Source organism: Alternaria arbusti (genome assembly GCF_024043155.1).
Source record: "Alternaria arbusti strain BMP 1465 chromosome Unknown scaffold_2, whole genome shotgun sequence".
In the NCBI taxonomy this organism is placed as follows: domain Eukaryota; kingdom Fungi; phylum Ascomycota; class Dothideomycetes; order Pleosporales; family Pleosporaceae; genus Alternaria; species Alternaria arbusti.
In genome coordinates this window covers 2,163,302-2,181,036 of record NW_026249942.1, presented here as the reverse complement: position 1 = coordinate 2,181,036, position 17,735 = coordinate 2,163,302, and the positions used below count along the sequence as shown (strand labels likewise).

Sequence of the window (17,735 nt, the reverse complement as noted above, 5' to 3'; positions counted from 1 at the left end):
CGAGGTGCACATGTTTTGGCCCGAAGACGCGTCGTGAGACCGTGTTGGACGCGTCTGAAGCTGTTCCGTCTATGCGATGCTCACCTTCCCCTGACTTGATTCCTTATCCCACACATACTTTGTACGGGTTTGCGATCTCGATGGCGTTACTACACGAGTGATCCCCACTAGTTGACTGGACGACGCGTGCTCGGACGCGTCTGAGGGTAGTCGCACTAGGTGTGGGGGAGACCACTCGGCTCACTATACGGCGGAAGTTCGCACAAAACTAAGATCCGCTAGATGCACATGTTCTGGAAGCAATTTGGGGGCTTTTCGATAGAGGTTTAGCATGGTTCAATCGTTGATCGTGGTTGAAATGCGTCATCGGCGAACTATATTCATGGCATCGGCGGCGCGAAAGCCTGCACTGTAGGCAGACCCGACCTAGATCTACGCTGGCATTGCGTGACTCCTTGATTCACACTACAAGGCGTGACTAGAGTGTGTCGCATTCAATAACAAATGTTTTGAGTACAAGTATACATTGCCTTGCATACTACGTGCTTGCTCCCATATAATAGTCTGAATGCAGCAAACCTCGGGATCAACGCCGCATCGCCGCCCACTTCATTCCCCTCAAACCCCCAGTCCCCGGATCAACGCCACTAACTCCGGGATGCGGAAAGGTTTACAGATCGCCTCATCCACGCCTGCCTCCTTCGCCATATCAATCTGCTCTCTTCTCGCGTTCGCACTGACCGCGATAATCGGTACATGCCCGCTCAACTCGCCATTCTTCTCCATCTCCCGTATTCGCCTTGTGCACGTCAATCCGTCCATTACAGGCATCTCAACGTCCATAAGAACAACGGAAAGCGGAATTGGCGGTGTTTCGCTTGGTGTCGGAGAGAACGATGTGCGCGATAGCTGGGAGAGAGCCTCAAAACCGTGGTTTGCGACGTGAATTGTGTGTCCCAGCTTTTTGAGTTGGGTGGATAGGACGCGTTGATTTATGAGGTTGTCCTCTACGATGAGAATGTGGTATTTGTGGTCATTGATTGCTCTCCCATCTTCCTGATCTTCTATGGGGACGGCGGTAGGCAGTGCTCCGTCGGGGGTTTTGATATCGCCCTGGATGATCTGAGCCTTGGACCGACTCGACAGGCTGTCTTTCTTCTTGTGACCGGTTGTGGTTGAAAGGGTACTTCGGTCTTTTGCCCTCCGTGATTTGATGTAGAATGTGAATGTTGACCCAACATTGTGAACGGAGGATACGCCGATGCTTCCGCCTTGCATTTCGGTGAGTTCGCGCGAGATGAACAGGCCTAAGCCTGAGCCGCCATACTGAACATGTGTCTTTGGGGTCGCCTGCGAAAAGCGAAGGAATAGTTTGGCTTTATGCTCGGGAGACAGACCGCATCCTGTATCTTTGACAGTAAAGTGTAGATAAAACGGCTCGCCAGCGTTGTTCCATTCGGCCTGGGTCAAAAAATCTTTTCTGACGGCTTCCTGAGGCACATACTCGACATCGGGTATCTGTTCTGCCTCGCGTGATGCGCTCATGATTATTTCTACCTTGCGCATTTCTTGGCTTTGGGTAAACTTAATGGCGTTAGTGAGCAAGTTGATGAGGACCTGTAGAACTCGGCTGGGGTCCAGTATCGCCCAATCAATGCTCAAATCCGCAATGGACGAGTCACATCTTACTTCCAGGTTCACGCGAGCTTTGTTCGCCTCGTCCTTGAACATCTTGTAGGCGTCCTGTAGAAGAGCCGAGGGTTGTAACACTATGGGACTGATGACCAGCAGCTTCGAGTCCAATTTTGACAGAGTGAGGATGTCGTCCACGATTCGCTTTTGATGCGTAGCGCAGGCTTGTATCGTATCGACTGCGTCTATACTGGTGCTGATCAAGCTTTTTAATTGTGTTTGAATGACAGGTTGTAACGCCAAGGTATCTCCGCTCGCGAGTCCATTGATTTCGTTCAGTGATGAGTATATGGAATCTGCGCATTGTACCATCGCGCTCAATGGATTCCGCATCTCGTGAGACGTCATATCAATGAAGTTCTCCTGCTGCCTTTTTGCCTCGAGCGCTTCTCCGACTCTGTTCTTCTGAATAGCTTCAAGCCATACCATGTGACTGACATCAGTCATGGTTCCCGTCACAGTCTCATCGGGATACGCCGTCTCGCTGACAAGAATCCAAGTGGATGTCTCAATACCGTCAGGACCCATCCACCTCTTCTTGAGGTTTATTGAGAAGGTATGTGGTCCTCGTTTGCGTCTGGCGACCTCGATTTCATGAACACATCGGTCTATCAAATCGTCATCGATAATAGTTCGCCAGTCTACTTGATCGAAGGGCACTTTGGGATGGTCGGTAATGCGGAACCACTGGTCGTTAACATATCTCATCGTCAAGTCTGGGTTGAGATGATATAAACCCACGGGTACAAGCTCTGTGAAGGAAGCCAGACGTCGCTCTGCTTCCGATCGCAATAGTACGGATTTAGTCGCTTCTTTCTGAGCACTGATATCGGTATTGCATCCAAATATGCCTGTGACAAGCCCGTTTGCACCTTTGATAGGCATGCATGCTGATAATGTCCAAAGAACGTTGTCGGCAGCAGAAACGTCGCCGCCAGCTTCTCCACTCTGATGATTCGGGCTTGGTCGCTTCCATCGTATCTCGAATGTCGCCGGTGCGCCGGATACAAGCATCTTCCATTGGCTATCCACCATGGCTAGGTCCTCCTCAAAGACGCACTCCTTATAAGCCGACACCGGGACCTCGAGAAAGTCTCTCCGGTGGCCAGTCTGAGCAAAGTACGTTTCCTGACTTGAGTTTAGTTACATCCAGTTTCCTAACCAAAATGTTCTTACGTTAGCATGAAGCAATATGCCATTGACATCGATTTCAAAGTACCCCAGGCCGACTTCATCCGCGATATCGTGAAATTTGCGGAGCTGTTCAGCTACGTGACTGGCTTCCAGTGTGAGATTCGCAACTTCTGCATTGAGAGCTGCTCGATCTCTCGCAGCTTGTGCTTCCTGGAATTCTCGTTTCCTGATCTCCTCCTCGTGAAGTGCTACCGAGGCCGCAGAGGCACCGAGCAAGTTGGAAAACACTTTGATCCAGTCCTTGTATTCGTCGTCGAACGGCCGCCGCGTGTTCAGGCCAAGCAGAAGGTATCCCACGATAGTTTCATCGTAAGTCCTGATTGGGACTACTATAAAACGTTCTATGGGATCTCCAAAGCCTCGCTTCTCGAGATCATGGTATAGCGATTGCGGCAATACGCCTCCTTCTTCCTGGTACACAAGTGCAGTCCCATCTCTTGCTGCGTCGCGCATAGCGCGAGCTAAGCCATCGTCGCTGCTTATGTCCAACTGCGGAGGTATGGCCGGGTGATTAGGCTTGTAGCCGATAGACCATTCGAGCGTACATTTACTAATTGGTCCTCTCGGTGATAGGTCGCATTCTGCCATGTCATGTAACTCGCACTGCGAATACAGAACGGCTGCCGGAAAGTCGTATTCGAAAGACCTGACAGCTTCGGCTAAGCTGTGCCAGAACTGTTTGGTGCTTCTTGCCTTGCTAGTCAGTTGGCCTACTTTGAGCAGGGCAGCGACACGTCGTTCCAATAATCTATGTTTGGTGAATCAGTCTGTCGTTCGTAGCAAACATGCAGGATGCCTACCTTTGTTTCGTCACCTCAGTCACGATGGAATACATGCCGGCGATTTTAACACCAACAAGGGGTACCAAGCTCCATATGAAGAAGGCTTCCTCTACAAAGCCAAACCGTTCAACCATGAAATGATACTCTTCTTCTGGAGCATCTGCGAAACGTGTCTGCTCTGAGCGAGCCATCGTGGCACTAACAGGATCGGCGAGTTCAGGCCTAGAGCGAGTTAGATACTGGACCATTGTATGTGCGCGTGAAGTAAATACCAAGCATCAATAATACTTTGACCAAGGATAGCGGGATGCCTTGAGCCACTAACGGAGGCATACGCGAGATTGTACAGTATGGTATGCTCGGGACCAAGGAAGAGAGCCGTTGGCCGCGTTTCCAGCATCAGTGTGGTGACCAGAACGTTGAGCTATCAAGCTGTTAGCACGAATAGTAAGATGTCTTAGCACCGCAAGGGAGCTACATACTAGTAATAAGTTAGCAAGACATCTTGAGAGCTATTCGTGACGGCTACTTTACCCTCATAACCCCAGGAACTGATTGGACCCAGTGATGTCTTAGACCAATTGACATTTCGTATATGTTCGACATGTGCGCGTAATTCTGGCGACTGGATCTTGACGGTAAAGATGGTGTCTGGCACTGGTTGCAGACGTGGTGAAGCCAGCCTCCCTCGGGCCAATTGCGCGGGCTCCTGCAGGTGGCCATGCTGTTCATCATTTGGCGCTGGCTGCTCGATGATGGTGACAATCAACCAGCGCTTGCATGTGAATTTGGCCCATTTGTATCGGCCATGCAGGAACTCATTTTGATGGCGTGCTGCAACTCTACTCGCAGGATCCCACCAGTCTCTCAGCGCGGAATGTGACTGCAGCGATGATGCGATATGTTGAATCGTGAGTAGGGCGGTGTTGACATGATGGATGATGGCAGTCGGACCTTGGCAGTCGACGATAAAGGTTGGCCGTGGGTCGCTGTCGTATAGCTCCCGGATGTCCGCTTCCATGGTGGCAGATCTGCGTCGTCAATGCTGTAATTGGATGGCGCGTGGAGAATGCTGGGGATAGTCGCGGGAAGGCGCCGAAAGCGCGCCGGAGGTTATTATATCGTTCCTATCGCATGCAGTGGCTGAGATGAGTCCGTACTCTTACAGTGTGCGAAGATGCAGGTGTTGCAGCAGGAAGCAGGTGCACGACTCGGCCGGTCATGGGAATTCGGAATTCGCTACTTGCCACCATGGGATTCCTGGCGGAGCGACTAGTTGACGCAGCAGTGACCTAGATCCGCATCGTCCGTCGTCGTCCCCACCCTACGTCTATTGTCTAGAACTTTGGCATGCACGCCTTGGTAGTCTTACCGAGCCGATTGGAGCAAGGCGCGAAATGCTGCGAGTTACTGTTTCACGCAAAACGCCCGTTCTTGTACAAATAGTTATTTTCATCTCAAGCAGTTGTTGCTGATTGGTGGCCGACTTCAATATCGGTCCTGGGAGATGCAGTCACATATGTACAACCCATAAACTTTGACTGATCCCTGTAGCGCCAGGATATGCATGTCACGAACGCCTGGGTCAAATCAAACCCTACCCTAACATTTCTCCCCAGTTTGGCACCACCACGAACTTTCCCTTCACTCTACCAAGACTTGTTGCATCGCCCCCGTCCTCTGGCGCCGTCTTCTCGCTTTCAGGTCGGAGGCTAAGGCTAGCGACTTCCTGGAGGAAACTGGCCTTTTGTCCAGGTGTAAGCTCGTAGCTTGTGCCGCCCCAGTCCAGTGTCGTGCGGCCGGATTCATGCACACGCAACTTCCCTACCAACCCACTCCCGAATCGTACGCCCTCCTTTGATCTAGCAGAGGGGTCGGAGAAGCTGCCCTCTTCGAGTTTGATCTTTGGATCCGGCTTGACTGATGGCTGCACGGGCGGTTGAGCGGGCTGAGGGTCGGAGGTCTCTTTCTTGATGGACGGTGGCTCCACCGCAGGCATAAGGGGTGGTATTTGAAACAAGTAGACGTTGTTGTCTCGTACCGTAGGCTTCTTCTCCGTGCTGGCGGCGTCTGCCATAGGTACATCGCCGGATCCGTCGACCTGGGGTACTTCTTCTGGACCTAACTCGGCTCGGATATGACGTAGATTGGACTGGAAGCGTGCCCATTCAGCGCGATCCTCATCGGTTTGGAGGATTGGCTCTACTATAGGTTTCTTTCTGGGTTTAGGCTTTCGTTCGGCATCCGGTGACTGTGGTTCCTGTTTCTCTGCGGGCTGAGCTGGAGCGTCAGACTGACCCACCTGCTCGGCATCGACCATGTTCTCGTCTTCACTAGTAGGTTCCGTCTTGACAACGACATCTGAGTCTTCTGAATCATGCCAGACGCCCTTGAACTGTTTCCGCGAACCTGTGATCTCCATGTCCTTCGGTTTGTTCTTGGGTTTCCGGCTTGTTTGTTCGGATGCAGCATCTTTGAGTGACTGCCCACTCGCTTCCGCCTGCTCCAATATCTTCGCCGCAGTCTCTGAGCTTGCTTCTGTGTTGATGCCAAATGTCCGTTCCTGGTGTTCTTTCCTGCCAATGCGAACGGGTAAGGCTGTTCTTGCTCCGCGTAAGGTGGGTGCGCTTTTGGGTTTGCTTTCGTCTTCGTCGGAGGAGATTTCGATCAAGTCGATGTCTTTGCGTGGCACATCAGCCTCGTCTTCTTCATCAGACGATACGAGGCCGCCATCTTCTCTCTTGATAGATGGACCACCTCCACTTCCGCCTCCACCTCCGCCACCTCCACCCGACCGGGAACCAGACCCTCCATAGCTGCTGTCCTCGTTCTTGACGCGCTCCGCTCTTGAGCCCGACCCGGATCCGAAACCAGAGTATCCGCGATTCGGGTTGTTCTTCCTATCTAGTCAAAGTCAGTACGTAGAACCATTGCCAGAGCGAGTGACATGCCTTCCTTGGAGCTGCCCAACGAGAATGGTCCACTGGCAACACCACTGAATCCACCTCTAGCGTTTTTCAGCTTGCTGGCTTCTCGTCTTGCTGCCCTTGTTGCGTCCGCCTGCTTCCTAGCTTCCGCTGCAACCTGCTCCTTTGTCCTTTCTCGATCGCGGGCAGCCAATTCTTTTGCGATAGCGTCTCGTTCCTCTTTGCTCCTTCGCCCGGTAAAGGCGGGGGTTTTGACGCCCCTCTTCCCCCGAGTTGTGCCGCCGCGGCCGCGTACAGACGGTGATGCAGATCGCGAAGGAGGCACTGAGCCCTGGAGGCTGCCGAGTCTTTGCACTGGAGCGCGGGAGGATGGTTCTGCGCTAGGTTGGGGTGATGCGACAGCCCTGTTGTACGTATATCAGTACTGCCGTCAAGTAGATGTGGGGACAGAGCATACGATGCAGTCGCTGAAGGCGCCTCAGAGGCTTGCGACTCTATGGCTTCCGACGCGCCATCACCACTAACTACGGGTTTCGCGTCGCCGTCTTCTTGCTTGGGGACCACAGGCTCAGCAGCAGCTTCCGAGGCATCGGCGGCAGCTGTGCTTTGCGGGGTCGCATCTGTGGATTCGCTCGCGCCAGTCGTGGCTCGCCCTGATACTGCTCCTCCTCTTGCGCTGCCGCGAGCGCGACTAGCTCCCCGTCCTCTTGGTTTTGGCGGCATTGCTGTTGTACGAGTGTTGTTAGAGGGTAGTGCGTGGTGACTCGCGCAACGCTGAGAGTCGCAAATATTTTGGCTATCGATAACTCGTTAGCTCCAACGCGACGTCACATGTCTAGGTGAGGGGCCTTGACTAGCCTCTGGCATAGACCTGTCGGTGCATAAGCAGATGCTCTCGCATTTAACTTTTCATTGTGCAATGGGCCTTGTTACATAGTTATAGTCAAAGAAGCATATCATACCAAAGGCCACGAGTCTCGGAACATCATCTAATTCATTTCCTGACGACCGAAGCCTCGATCCAACTCTATCAATTACAAATTTGTCCGCGTCGAATGCTCAGGTAAGAGTAGTGGTAAGTTATGTGCATGCCAATGTATGTAAAAAGCCCGCTCCGCCAATGCTCGCTAGAGATACTGAGGATGATTGTGCTCCCTGAACGCCAGCCTCCAAGATGCCCAAAAGCAGTGTGTAACATGAACGCATTAGCAGAGAACCGGAATATGGCGGATACGAGCAAGAGTGCCAACGCGATGAACAACCGATAAACAGGGTATAAGATGCGATCCAACTCTTCTCTATCCTTCGACGAGAGTTTTGGGGCTCTTGCCAAGCAGCTCAAGACATCTGCGTGCGAGGGTGACGACTTCGCCCTCGCCGTCCTCGTTGTCCTCATCGTCCGATTCAATGTTGCGCTCGGCAATCTCGGTCACCATGTCGATGATTTCGTTCGATTTGCCAATGTGCTCCATTAGCTGTTGGTCTTCCGATTCGAGTAGCTGTAGCAGTGTCCAGATCGCGATGTGCTGGAAGGTTGGGTCTCCGCTCGCCAAGAAGCGGCGGAGGTAACCGTGGATTCCGCCTGCGGGTTCCGTCCAGTTCTGGATGAATATCGAGTAATCACCGACTGTATTTGTTAGCGAAGATTGTAGTAGCGACGAGTTAGACTTACCCTTGGAAGACAGGTTTCCCAGAGCGGCCGCGCTGTTGCCTTGAACCTCGATGCTCTCCGACTCGGTGAGTGGAATGAGTACATCGAAGACGCCCAGGTTGAGCAGATGGGGCTTGAGCTCCTCACTAAGGGCAAGAACGGCAATTGCTGCCGTCATCTCAGACTGCACCGGGAGTCGCACGTTGAGCACGAGCGACTTGCATTTCTGCACGGCACCCGCCTCCAAAACCAATTGCTTGTTCTTGTCTGAGCTTGCCGCGAGGTTGCGCAGGGTGGAGATTGCGTGGCACTGGATCTCGTCGTTATCGGTGGAGCCGAGCAGATCTACGAGGGGCTTAAGGAAGCCGGCTTCGATGATGGGCGATTCGTTGGCAGGGTGGATGGAGATGTTTCGTATGCATGCGACGGCGGATAGAATAAGCGGAAGGTAGGACGATTGCAACAGGCGGAGGAGGGAGGGTAGACCACGAGCGCGCACAATTTCGAGCTGGTAGCGTTCGTCCGATGCTAGGTTACGAAGAGCAAGTGCAGCCTGGCACTGCACCTTGGGCGAGGAGGACTCCATGAGATGTACCAAGGAGCCAACCAGCCTGCCCTCAGTCTGTGCCAGCTTGGCGCGGTTGCTTGCATCGACAGCAATATTGCTGAGGGCTGTGGTGCAGTAGTACTGGACATCGACATCGGACGAGGATAGCAGCTGAACGAGGACGGGAATAGCGCCAGCGTTCACGAGCTGTTGTCGGTTGTCGTCTGGTACTGTGTCAGCACAAGTATGATGAAACACAGCGAGCATCTTACCTGAATGTGTCATGTTCAGCAGCGCGCCGGTGGCATTCCTCTGCACGCGCATGTCTTTGGACTTTGCTAGTCTTGTGAGAGGCTGCAGTGCGCCGGAGCGTGCGATCTTCGCTTTGTTGTCTTCGTGTGTAGCCAAGTTGGTGATGCACCCGACGGCGTTACATTGCACCTCGACGTTGGGCGAGTTCATCTGCTTGATCAATGGCGCAAGGCCTCCCAGTGCGACAATGGCTACCTTGTTCTCGGCTGCGATGGTTAGTCATCGCGTCGAGGATGTAGGGTGTGAACGTACTGTTTACCGCCAGATTGCCCAGGGCGGCACTCGCTGCACGCTGCACTTCGATGTCGGGGTTCTGGAGCAGGAACAGAATAGGCTCCAGGGTGTCTCGGTCGACCTCTCTGACATCTAGACGGATGGTGTTAGATGCTGCATGTAGGTGTGGTGCCGGGTCATGTACCTCGCTCTGTTATCTCGGCAAATGTCAAGCTTGCGGACCGCTGTAGATCGATGTTGTCCGAGTATACCAGCGTACTCAGCGCGCGGAGGGGTTCGCCAGAAAAGAAGTCGGTCTCGGCTCGCTGCGCAAGTTAGCATGGAGCAGCTGCAGCAGAGGCGGTGGGCAGCCTACGTTCTCGAGGAAGCCCAGCAGGTCGGCAACAGCTTCCCGCTCGCTGTCGGCCAGCACCGGGTCATATATGCTGTCTCTTGAGCGGCCTGCTAGATTTTGTCAGTAAGCTCCCACGGCGAAGATTTCGGTGAACTGACCGCCGCAGCAGAAGAAGCGGTAGCAGAGGTCGGAGACGCCCATGGCTGGAGGCGCAGACGGTCGCAGTCCGGCCGAGTGAAGCTGGTGTCGGGTCTGCAGGTTCAGCCAACAATGCGGTGGCGCAGTGAAGAATGCGTGCAGCTGGCGACGGGAGACAGGTTGGGCCGGTGCGATGGGTTGATGAGCTTGGTGATGTTGTCACCCGCCCCAGGGTGTTGAATCGAGCTTGGCAGATGGAACTTGGAGGTGTGCTAGGCGGGCGGCAGCGTCGCCCGTGCATGCAGTCAGTCAACAAGCGTCGAGCTAGCCAGCTTCACGTGAAGACGACTTCGATTTGACAGCAGAGAGCCGCGTGGATGCGTGCGTGCAGTGTGTATTCTGGCTGCTATGCGACACTCGAGCAGCTGCGCGGGCGTTCGCGCTCTTCCAAGGCCCTATCGCAACGATCCCAGCAACCCTATAAGATGATGTATATGTGCATTTCAAGCTTCCCTGCCTCCGCTATCGTCAACTCGGTCAAGTCGGCGCGGCTTGAAGGGTCCAGCGATGCAGACAGGGACCCCGGGCAATGCCTCTCGCTGTTCGCCGTGACGAGCCAACCGCGTCGAGCTTCACGGCGGCCGCAACGTCATGTTTCGGCCGTTTGACGTGTACAACCAACAATGCGCCGGCCAGGTCACAATTATGGCCCTCATGCTGCCTTATTCGCCTTTGCAACGCCCGGCGTCATGTACGGTCTAGCGGCCCGCCATGCAGGCCATCTGTCGGACGCGCCCCACGTCCTCTGTCACTGTTATCACCGCCTGCCAAACCTCATGAATGAAGCCATGGTGCTGCGCAGCTCGCTGCAGAGCCTCTGTGCGGGGTAGCCGCTCCTCGCCCTCTACCCGTCGCGATGCGGCGACGGCTGCTTGGCTATCTGCTATCCCATGGATCATCCAGCACACCTACTACGCTAGACTGCCCAGAATCTTCACCGAGCACCCACTCGCTATGCGCAAAAGCAGTAGATTACCCTGCGAACGCGTCCCATAGGCGCGCATAACTGCATGGCTGGTTCACGGCCGCTCACGTGCCTCTGCGCCCGCGCCTCCGCTGACGACCGCCTATTAACAACATGCGTGGGGGAGGCTCCGAGCGGAGGACCAGAAGCAATATTCTGGACAAAGAACTATGTCCTCCTTTCCCACTTCTGCCCTTCTCCTCAATCAACTACACCCCAGATCCATCAATCAATTGCCACCCCGAGCAATTTCCCCAGGCATACCGTGGCTCGGCGCGCGTGCAATTTCCTCGTTCCGCTAGCACTCCGCTGTCACCAAGCCCGAACATAATCTTATTACTTTACTTCCCGGTTTCGCCCTTCGCCGCGCGACTCACCCCACGATCGCCGCACATATTAATACACCCCCTCGCCGGTGTAAGAAGAGGTTTGCTCTCACTGTGAACCGGTTTAATGGCCCCAATTTCAGAACCCTCACACACTTTCCAGAAGCTCAAACTCGACACCTCGACTCCCCACAAACCCGTCGCTTCCACCTTTGCATCTTTCGCGCCTCTAGCCCGTAAACAGTCCCCGCACAACCACTATGGCCAGTCCCAGCTAACCGCTGAATTCGCTGCTGCAGAACCGCAGAATATCTCGCGCGCCTCTTTCCCTACGCGTGACCACCATGGCGCCGACTTGCGCGCCGAGTCCGACGATGAGGGCTCCCTGGCTGTAGGCAGCAGCGGAAGTGACGAGGATTTTGTAGCCAAATTCAGGCAGCGAAAGACGAGCATCAGCTTCAACAATGAAGTCCGGCTCGACACGGGAGAGGGCGTTGGCCTGGGCGTGCCCGTGCCCAAGTCTTCACGGCAGTCGCATTCACGCACACCCGAAAATGGAAGCTACTCGGATGGTTCGCAACCAGATTACATGGAGATGCCCTACACCATGCGCCGCAACATGCAGTACCGCGTTGGAGAGTCCCGATACCCACTTGTCCAGTCCACCGTAGATGACCTGGCAAACGACTCCGAGTACCGCGACCAAGTCGCATCCTTGACGTCTGATACTACCGCTTCGCCGCCGCTAGACGAGGCGCAAACACCTCTCGAGGCGCCGTCCGAGTACATGCTCTCACCAATGCCTGCCACCTCCCCCATGGAGTTTCCCCTCTTCTCGCCCTCTCCGCGCCGCGGCGGCCCACCTCGGACCAAGAGCTGGAGATCGGAGATTGGCGAAGACGGCAGTGTGAAGAGGACTAGCCGTCGATCGTCTGCCCGTTCCGGCCGTTCTCTGTCGTCCATGTCGCCGGCTGCCTCCTTCCTGGCGCGTTACAAGGCGTCCGAGGCCCCAATCAAGGCGCCCGAGCCAGACGACGAAGGCCAAGGCATTGGCTATGACAGCGAGTACATTATTGGAAAACAGATTGGCTACGGTGGCTTCAGCGTCGTGAAGGAGGTTACAAGCATGGAGAACGGAAAACCTGTCATCGATGCTGTCAAGATTGTGCGCAGGCTGCAACAGGACAAGTCTGAGATTGAGAACGAACAGATCCAGACACAGTTCGACCACGAGGTGGAGATCTGGCGCTTCCTACGGCACCCATACATTCTTCCACTCCTCAGGGTATACACCACCGACTATGCCACTTTCTGCATCACCAGGCTGAATAAGGGCGGGACTCTCTTCGACCTGATCCGCGACACACGCCGCCAGAAGAAGAGCGGACTACCAGCTCACTTGGTGAAGCGCTATGCCTATCAGCTGGCATCAGCCATGCGCTACCTGCACAACGACGTCCAGGTTGTACATCGCGACATCAAGCTCGAGAACTGTCTTCTCGACATGACTGTAAACGACGCTGAAAAAGACGGCGGCGATCTTCTCCTTTGCGATTTCGGCATGGCAGACTTCATTGTCAGCGACCAGCGCGATGGTCCCGAGCCACACTCGATCGGTGACAACCAGAACATAGGCCCCGCGGAGACTAGTACTTCTATCGCTGGTAGCCTACAGTATGCGGCTCCTGAGTTGTTCAATACACCTGGACCTGTATTCTCACCTGCGGCGGACATCTGGGCGTTTGGTGTAGTTGTTTTCGCTTTACTCACCGCGACTCTACCTTTCAACGACGGCCTCGACATCAAGACGATTGAGAAGATCAAGAACTGCGAATGGGACGCGGACCTCATACGTAACGCAGAGTCGGCCCAAGCAGGCAACATCGACGACGCCCTCGCATTGGTCAGGGGTTGCCTTGAGGCTGACGTTGAAAAGCGTTGGAACGTCCATGATATCCTAGAGTGCGCATTGTTGCGCGACTGCGAGCAACGCTTCGAGCACGTGGCTCGCCCTTGGGTTGCGGAGTCATGAGCTGATGATTTTTCTTGTACGAGTTACGTTTGGTGTTGGACAGGCCTTGGATACCCGGTTTGCATTGCGTTTTTTCTTGCTCATATTTGGTGTTCGCTTATCATCCGGCATTCTGCGATTCAGTCACTTCCGTTGGCTTTTGGATACCCTGCACTATTATTCCACTCATGATCCCGGTCTTCCCGGCGTTTTCTTATCAATGGTTGGGTCAAAGGATGGATGGCCTCATGATGCATTGTACTTTACTTGGCTCCCAGATGAGCGTGGTTTTCACCACAGACTCCATTATTTGTGATGCCCGCAGGCGACTATCAGCGGCTTATACGACCTCATACTTTTATGAGCTTTCTGCAATGTATTGTCACTACTTACAAGTCTTGTCTGTCTCATGATCGTTGTGCTCACATGGTACTTGACAGCTAACGTACACAACGTGGCAACGTTGTCCAAAAGACTCACAGTCGTGGTCTTCGTGCTACCGCGTTGGACCGGTGGTAACCCCAGATACAGAACCTGCAAGCATGTCGATGGCACTTTCCGGATCCGCGCACGCCTTCCCCGCAGTACGACACCCACACGTTCCGTCGCATCCACACATTTTGCTCCAAGCACGGACGGCGTTGCGCTATCGTGGCTGGCTCTTCTCGGGTATCTCACACCCACACATGTTTTTGCGCTGCGAGTGCTTTAGCTCCTTCCCTATCCAAACGGTTACAACGCTAGCAGTGCGTTCGTGTACTGTAAGTACCACTCCTTCCAAACCCGCGGTTCAACGTCACTTGTACTCTCTACTACTGGACACCAGTGCTTCGTCGCTCATCAACACCGCAGCAGTCGCATCACGAGGATCGTGATTCTGCCAGCGCCAACTCACGTCGCCACTCCTGCCGTCCTGGAAGCAAACCGTTGTTTAGCGCCTCTAATTGCGCGTGGTGGATGCTCTACCAAATCAGGCAAGGCCTCGTTTTGACGCTCGTAGAGTGCAGTAGAAAAGGTCGCCTGATTTCCCCGACTGATTACCACGAGTCCGACATCATGTCTCGAGGACTGATCAGCCTTGTACTCACAGACGCTAGCTAGCCTGGCATAACCTTATGATGCACGTCAGGCGTACCTCTGCGGATGCGGTCAATCACCGCATATGCCAAAGTAACCAAGAGTCTTGGCCACCGATAAAAAGCCTTGTCAGTGAGCTTCATGGACTTGTTGCCTACAATGTAAGGTGACACTAAAGTTTCATCATGTGGTGTAATATCAAAAAGGTTCGGCGCTTCGCCCATGCTGTTTAGGTTCGCCGGTAACTCTTCCTGACATTTGTATCGTCACTTGAACGTTAAATCCAAGCTAGTGCTGACCGTGGAGCTGTCATCACGGCCCCTTCGACAAACGAAATGGCCATTTTCACGCACCGGTGCCTGCATCTTTCATTGCTAGCTGCTGGGAGCACGAGGTAATACCAACGGAAGATCGACTCGGGATTTCGTGTCTATATAACCTTCGTATTCCATCTCACTCTAAGTTTGCGCGCATGCCCGGTATCAATATTTTGCATTCTTGAAGATGTATCTTCCCATTCTTAGTGTGCTGTGCACCTTCTTTCTTACTACTGCTGCACAATCTACCTCGACCTTCACTCCAGCTCGTCCACCCTCCCTACCACTGGCCGTCAAGAGTCCATATCTGAGCACGTGGTTCCCTGCCGGTAGTGATGGAGGAAATGGGGGCTATCTTGCAGGCCAGTGGCCATCATTTTGGACGTAAGATCCCTCTCAACGCTACTTATTGGCTGCATGCTAACATCAATCAGCGGACAAATTCTAGGATGGACTGGTTTGATCAAAGTCGATGGCAACACCTTCGTCTGGATGGGAAAGCCCGATGGCTACAACGACTTTGCTAATCAGACATCATACGAATATACGTCGACCAAGAGCATCTTCACCATCACCGCGGGCGACACGGTTCAGCTCAAAGTCACATTTCTGTCACCAATAACTCCTAATGACTTCAAGCGACAATCTCTCATCTTCTCGTACATGGACGTCGAGGTCTCGTCTCTAGACGGTTCTCAACATGACGTGCAGATTTATACCGATATCAGTGCTGGTGAGCATCTCTAGCTCCCTGTTTAAGCGTGCGACTGAGCTAAAATGCAAATAGAATGGACGTCTGGTGATGTCGCTGCTGTGGCTGAGTGGAGTTATGGTACTACATCAGATGGTATCGGGTATCACAAGATTTGGAAGCAAGGTCAGCAATCTTTGAGTGAGGTCAACGACCGCGCAGAGTGGGGTAACTGGGTAAGTAGTCCACCAAAAGGCATGGATTCATGATCTGACATTAGCAGTATTATTCTACCGAAGCAGTCGAAGGTCTTACGCATAAGTCCGGCGCAGACTCTGAAGTCCGCGATGCCTTTGACAACGATGGAAGCCTCGACAACGCGGAAGACTCTGGATTCCGACCAATTAACGCTGAGTGGCCAGTGTTTGGATACGCTCTCAACATGGGTTCCGTCGGTTCTGACGTGAAGAGCCAGCTGTACACTATCGGTCTATGTCAAGACGATGCTATACAGTTTCTAGGCGCCGACGGCCTCAATAACGTGCCATCACTTTGGAAAAGTTACTTCCAGGACGACCTCGCCGCCCTTTCTTTCTTCTACAAAGACTACCAAGAGTCCAACCGACTCTCCACGGAGCTCGATGATAAGATCTCTAAGGATTCCAAAGCAGCTGCAGGAGATGATTACGCTGTACTGACTAGCTTGGCTGCTCGTCAGGCATTCGGCGCCACTCAGCTTGTCGGGACTCAAGAGAAACATTACCTCTTTCTCAAGGAAATCTCATCAAACGGAAACATGCAGACTGTGGACGTCATCTACCCCGCCACCCCGATCTTCTACTATACCAACCCAGAATTAGTCAAGCTGTTGCTTGACCCGCACTTCGAGAACCAGGAGAGCGGGCACTATCCAAACAAGTTCGCTATTCATGATCTCGGAGCGCACTACCCCAACGCTACCGGCCACCCAGACGGTTTGGACGAACACATGCCGCTGGAAGAATGCGGAAACCACATGTTCATGATGCTCGCCTACGTCCAGCTATCCGGCAACACCGACTACATCACCCAACACTACCCCATCCTCAAGCAATGGACCGAATATCTTGTAGAAGAAAGTCTCCTTCCAGCCGATCAACTCTCTACCGACGACTTCGCGGGCGCACTCGCCAACCAAACTAACCTCGCACTAAAAGGCATCGTTGGCCTCGAAGCCATGTCCTAGATGGCGCGCATCATCGGTGAAACAGCAGACGCAGACAACTACACAGCCATTGCCCACGACTACATCACCCGCTGGATCGACCTAGGCATCAACAAGGCCGATAACCCGCCTCACTCTATTCTCAACTATGGTAACGAAACCACCCACGGCCTCCTCTACAACTTGTACAACGACCGTCTCCTCGGACTCAACCTTGTGCCCCAGGAAATCTACGATATACAATCTGCCTTCTACCCTACCATCAAGGAAAAGTATGGTGTACCCCTCGATACGCGAAATCCCTACTACACAAAGTCTGATTGGGAGGTATTCTGTGCTGCGGTAGCGAGCAAGGAGACGAGAGATATGTTCATCGGGGATCTCGCGAAGTGGGTGAACGAGACACCTAACTCCCATCCTTTTACCGATCTCTATCAGACGAACGATGGGACACAGCCTCCTGGTATTGATTTCAAGGCTAGACCGGTTATGGGAGGGTTGTTTGCGCTGTTGTTGCTTGATAGTGAGGGGTTTAGTGCGAGGAAGAGGGTTTTGTAGGGTTGTGTTACATAGATGTGGCTTTTGGATACATACCGGGGAGTATGTTATTACTTCCGTGGGTATGTTGTTTGTGGTAGTCAAGTAGGTCCGGCGTGGTTTTCTTGTCAACACGTGGTTTTTGAACAAATCACATTAGTGCTACTTCCAACGTACTTTCTGCCTACTTCTTCCCCTTACCTTTCCCCTTCTTTCCCCCATTGCCTCCACTATCTCCTTCTCCTTCTCCATCCAAATCCGACAACGCCTTATCAGCATCGACATTCGCGTCGTACTCCACATCCTCCACCCACTGCTTCGCCACGAAAAAGTGCCATGTCGCCGCTGCTGCAAGCCCCATCACGACCAGCGTAGAAAACAAGGTCTTAAATATCGACCATATTGTGATACTAGCGAAGTACCGGAGCCATGGCGTGGCGATGGCTTTTCTTTCTTCCTACATAGTGTTAGTATCTAAAATCATCAGCTCCGATATTCTAGAAGGAAAGACGAACCTCCAGGTCCGGATTCACGCAGTATAAAAGCAGGACGAGCGCGAGAAGAATAAATCCCAGGAGGATAACGGTGAGAACTTGGATGACCGCAAGCAAGATCGAGATATCGCGTGTTGTACGGAGGACTTTGAAGCCGGCCGCTACGAGGGGTGTTACTTGTTCGAATGCAGCGTTGATTTGGCGGGAGTACGGTATACCCATCTCGAGCGCTTTGGTAGCGTG

General features: G+C 53.4%; 7 protein-coding genes across 7 annotated transcripts; 3 read left to right on the top strand and 4 right to left on the bottom strand.

Annotated features, from left to right (window-relative positions):
- Window positions 1-618: 618 nt before the first annotated feature.
- On the bottom strand, window positions 619-4,689 carry J4E86_002328 (uncharacterized protein; the record flags this gene model as incomplete). The annotated part of the gene is made up of 5 exons (XM_051442888.1): window positions 619-2,820; window positions 2,869-3,634; window positions 3,687-3,890; window positions 3,941-4,092; window positions 4,198-4,689. The coding sequence occupies 5 exons, from the start codon at window positions 4,687-4,689 to the stop codon at window positions 619-621; spliced, it is 3,816 nt and encodes a 1,271-aa protein (XP_051306476.1).
- A 576-nt stretch (window positions 4,690-5,265) lies between these two features.
- Window positions 5,266-7,318, bottom strand: J4E86_002327 (uncharacterized protein; the record flags this gene model as incomplete). The annotated part of the gene is made up of 3 exons (XM_051442887.1): window positions 5,266-6,572; window positions 6,620-6,999; window positions 7,053-7,318. 3 exons carry the CDS (start codon window positions 7,316-7,318, stop codon window positions 5,266-5,268), a joined length of 1,953 nt encoding a protein of 650 aa, XP_051306475.1.
- Window positions 7,319-7,893: 575 nt separating this feature from the next.
- Window positions 7,894-9,874, bottom strand: VAC8 (Vacuolar protein 8; the record flags this gene model as incomplete). Its single annotated transcript, XM_051442886.1, has 7 exons — window positions 7,894-8,222; window positions 8,268-9,017; window positions 9,066-9,311; window positions 9,358-9,471; window positions 9,524-9,644; window positions 9,695-9,780; window positions 9,832-9,874. 7 exons carry the CDS (start codon window positions 9,872-9,874, stop codon window positions 7,894-7,896), a joined length of 1,689 nt encoding a protein of 562 aa, XP_051306474.1.
- Window positions 9,875-11,288: 1,414 nt separating this feature from the next.
- J4E86_002325 (uncharacterized protein) lies at window positions 11,289-13,193 on the top strand (the record flags this gene model as incomplete). Its single annotated transcript, XM_051442885.1, has 1 exon — window positions 11,289-13,193. One exon carries the CDS (start codon window positions 11,289-11,291, stop codon window positions 13,191-13,193), a length of 1,905 nt encoding a protein of 634 aa, XP_051306473.1.
- Window positions 13,194-14,983: 1,790 nt separating this feature from the next.
- Window positions 14,984-16,482, top strand: J4E86_002324 (uncharacterized protein; the record flags this gene model as incomplete). Its single annotated transcript, XM_051442884.1, has 3 exons — window positions 14,984-15,299; window positions 15,354-15,493; window positions 15,541-16,482. The coding sequence occupies 3 exons, from the start codon at window positions 14,984-14,986 to the stop codon at window positions 16,480-16,482; spliced, it is 1,398 nt and encodes a 465-aa protein (XP_051306472.1).
- J4E86_002323 (uncharacterized protein) lies at window positions 16,483-17,019 on the top strand (the record flags this gene model as incomplete). The annotated part of the gene is made up of 1 exon (XM_051442883.1): window positions 16,483-17,019. The coding sequence occupies one exon, from the start codon at window positions 16,483-16,485 to the stop codon at window positions 17,017-17,019; it is 537 nt and encodes a 178-aa protein (XP_051306471.1).
- Window positions 17,020-17,182: 163 nt separating this feature from the next.
- J4E86_002322 (uncharacterized protein) lies at window positions 17,183-17,714 on the bottom strand (the record flags this gene model as incomplete). The annotated part of the gene is made up of 2 exons (XM_051442882.1): window positions 17,183-17,455; window positions 17,514-17,714. The coding sequence occupies 2 exons, from the start codon at window positions 17,712-17,714 to the stop codon at window positions 17,183-17,185; spliced, it is 474 nt and encodes a 157-aa protein (XP_051306470.1).
- Between the last annotated feature and the right edge of the window lie 21 nt (window positions 17,715-17,735).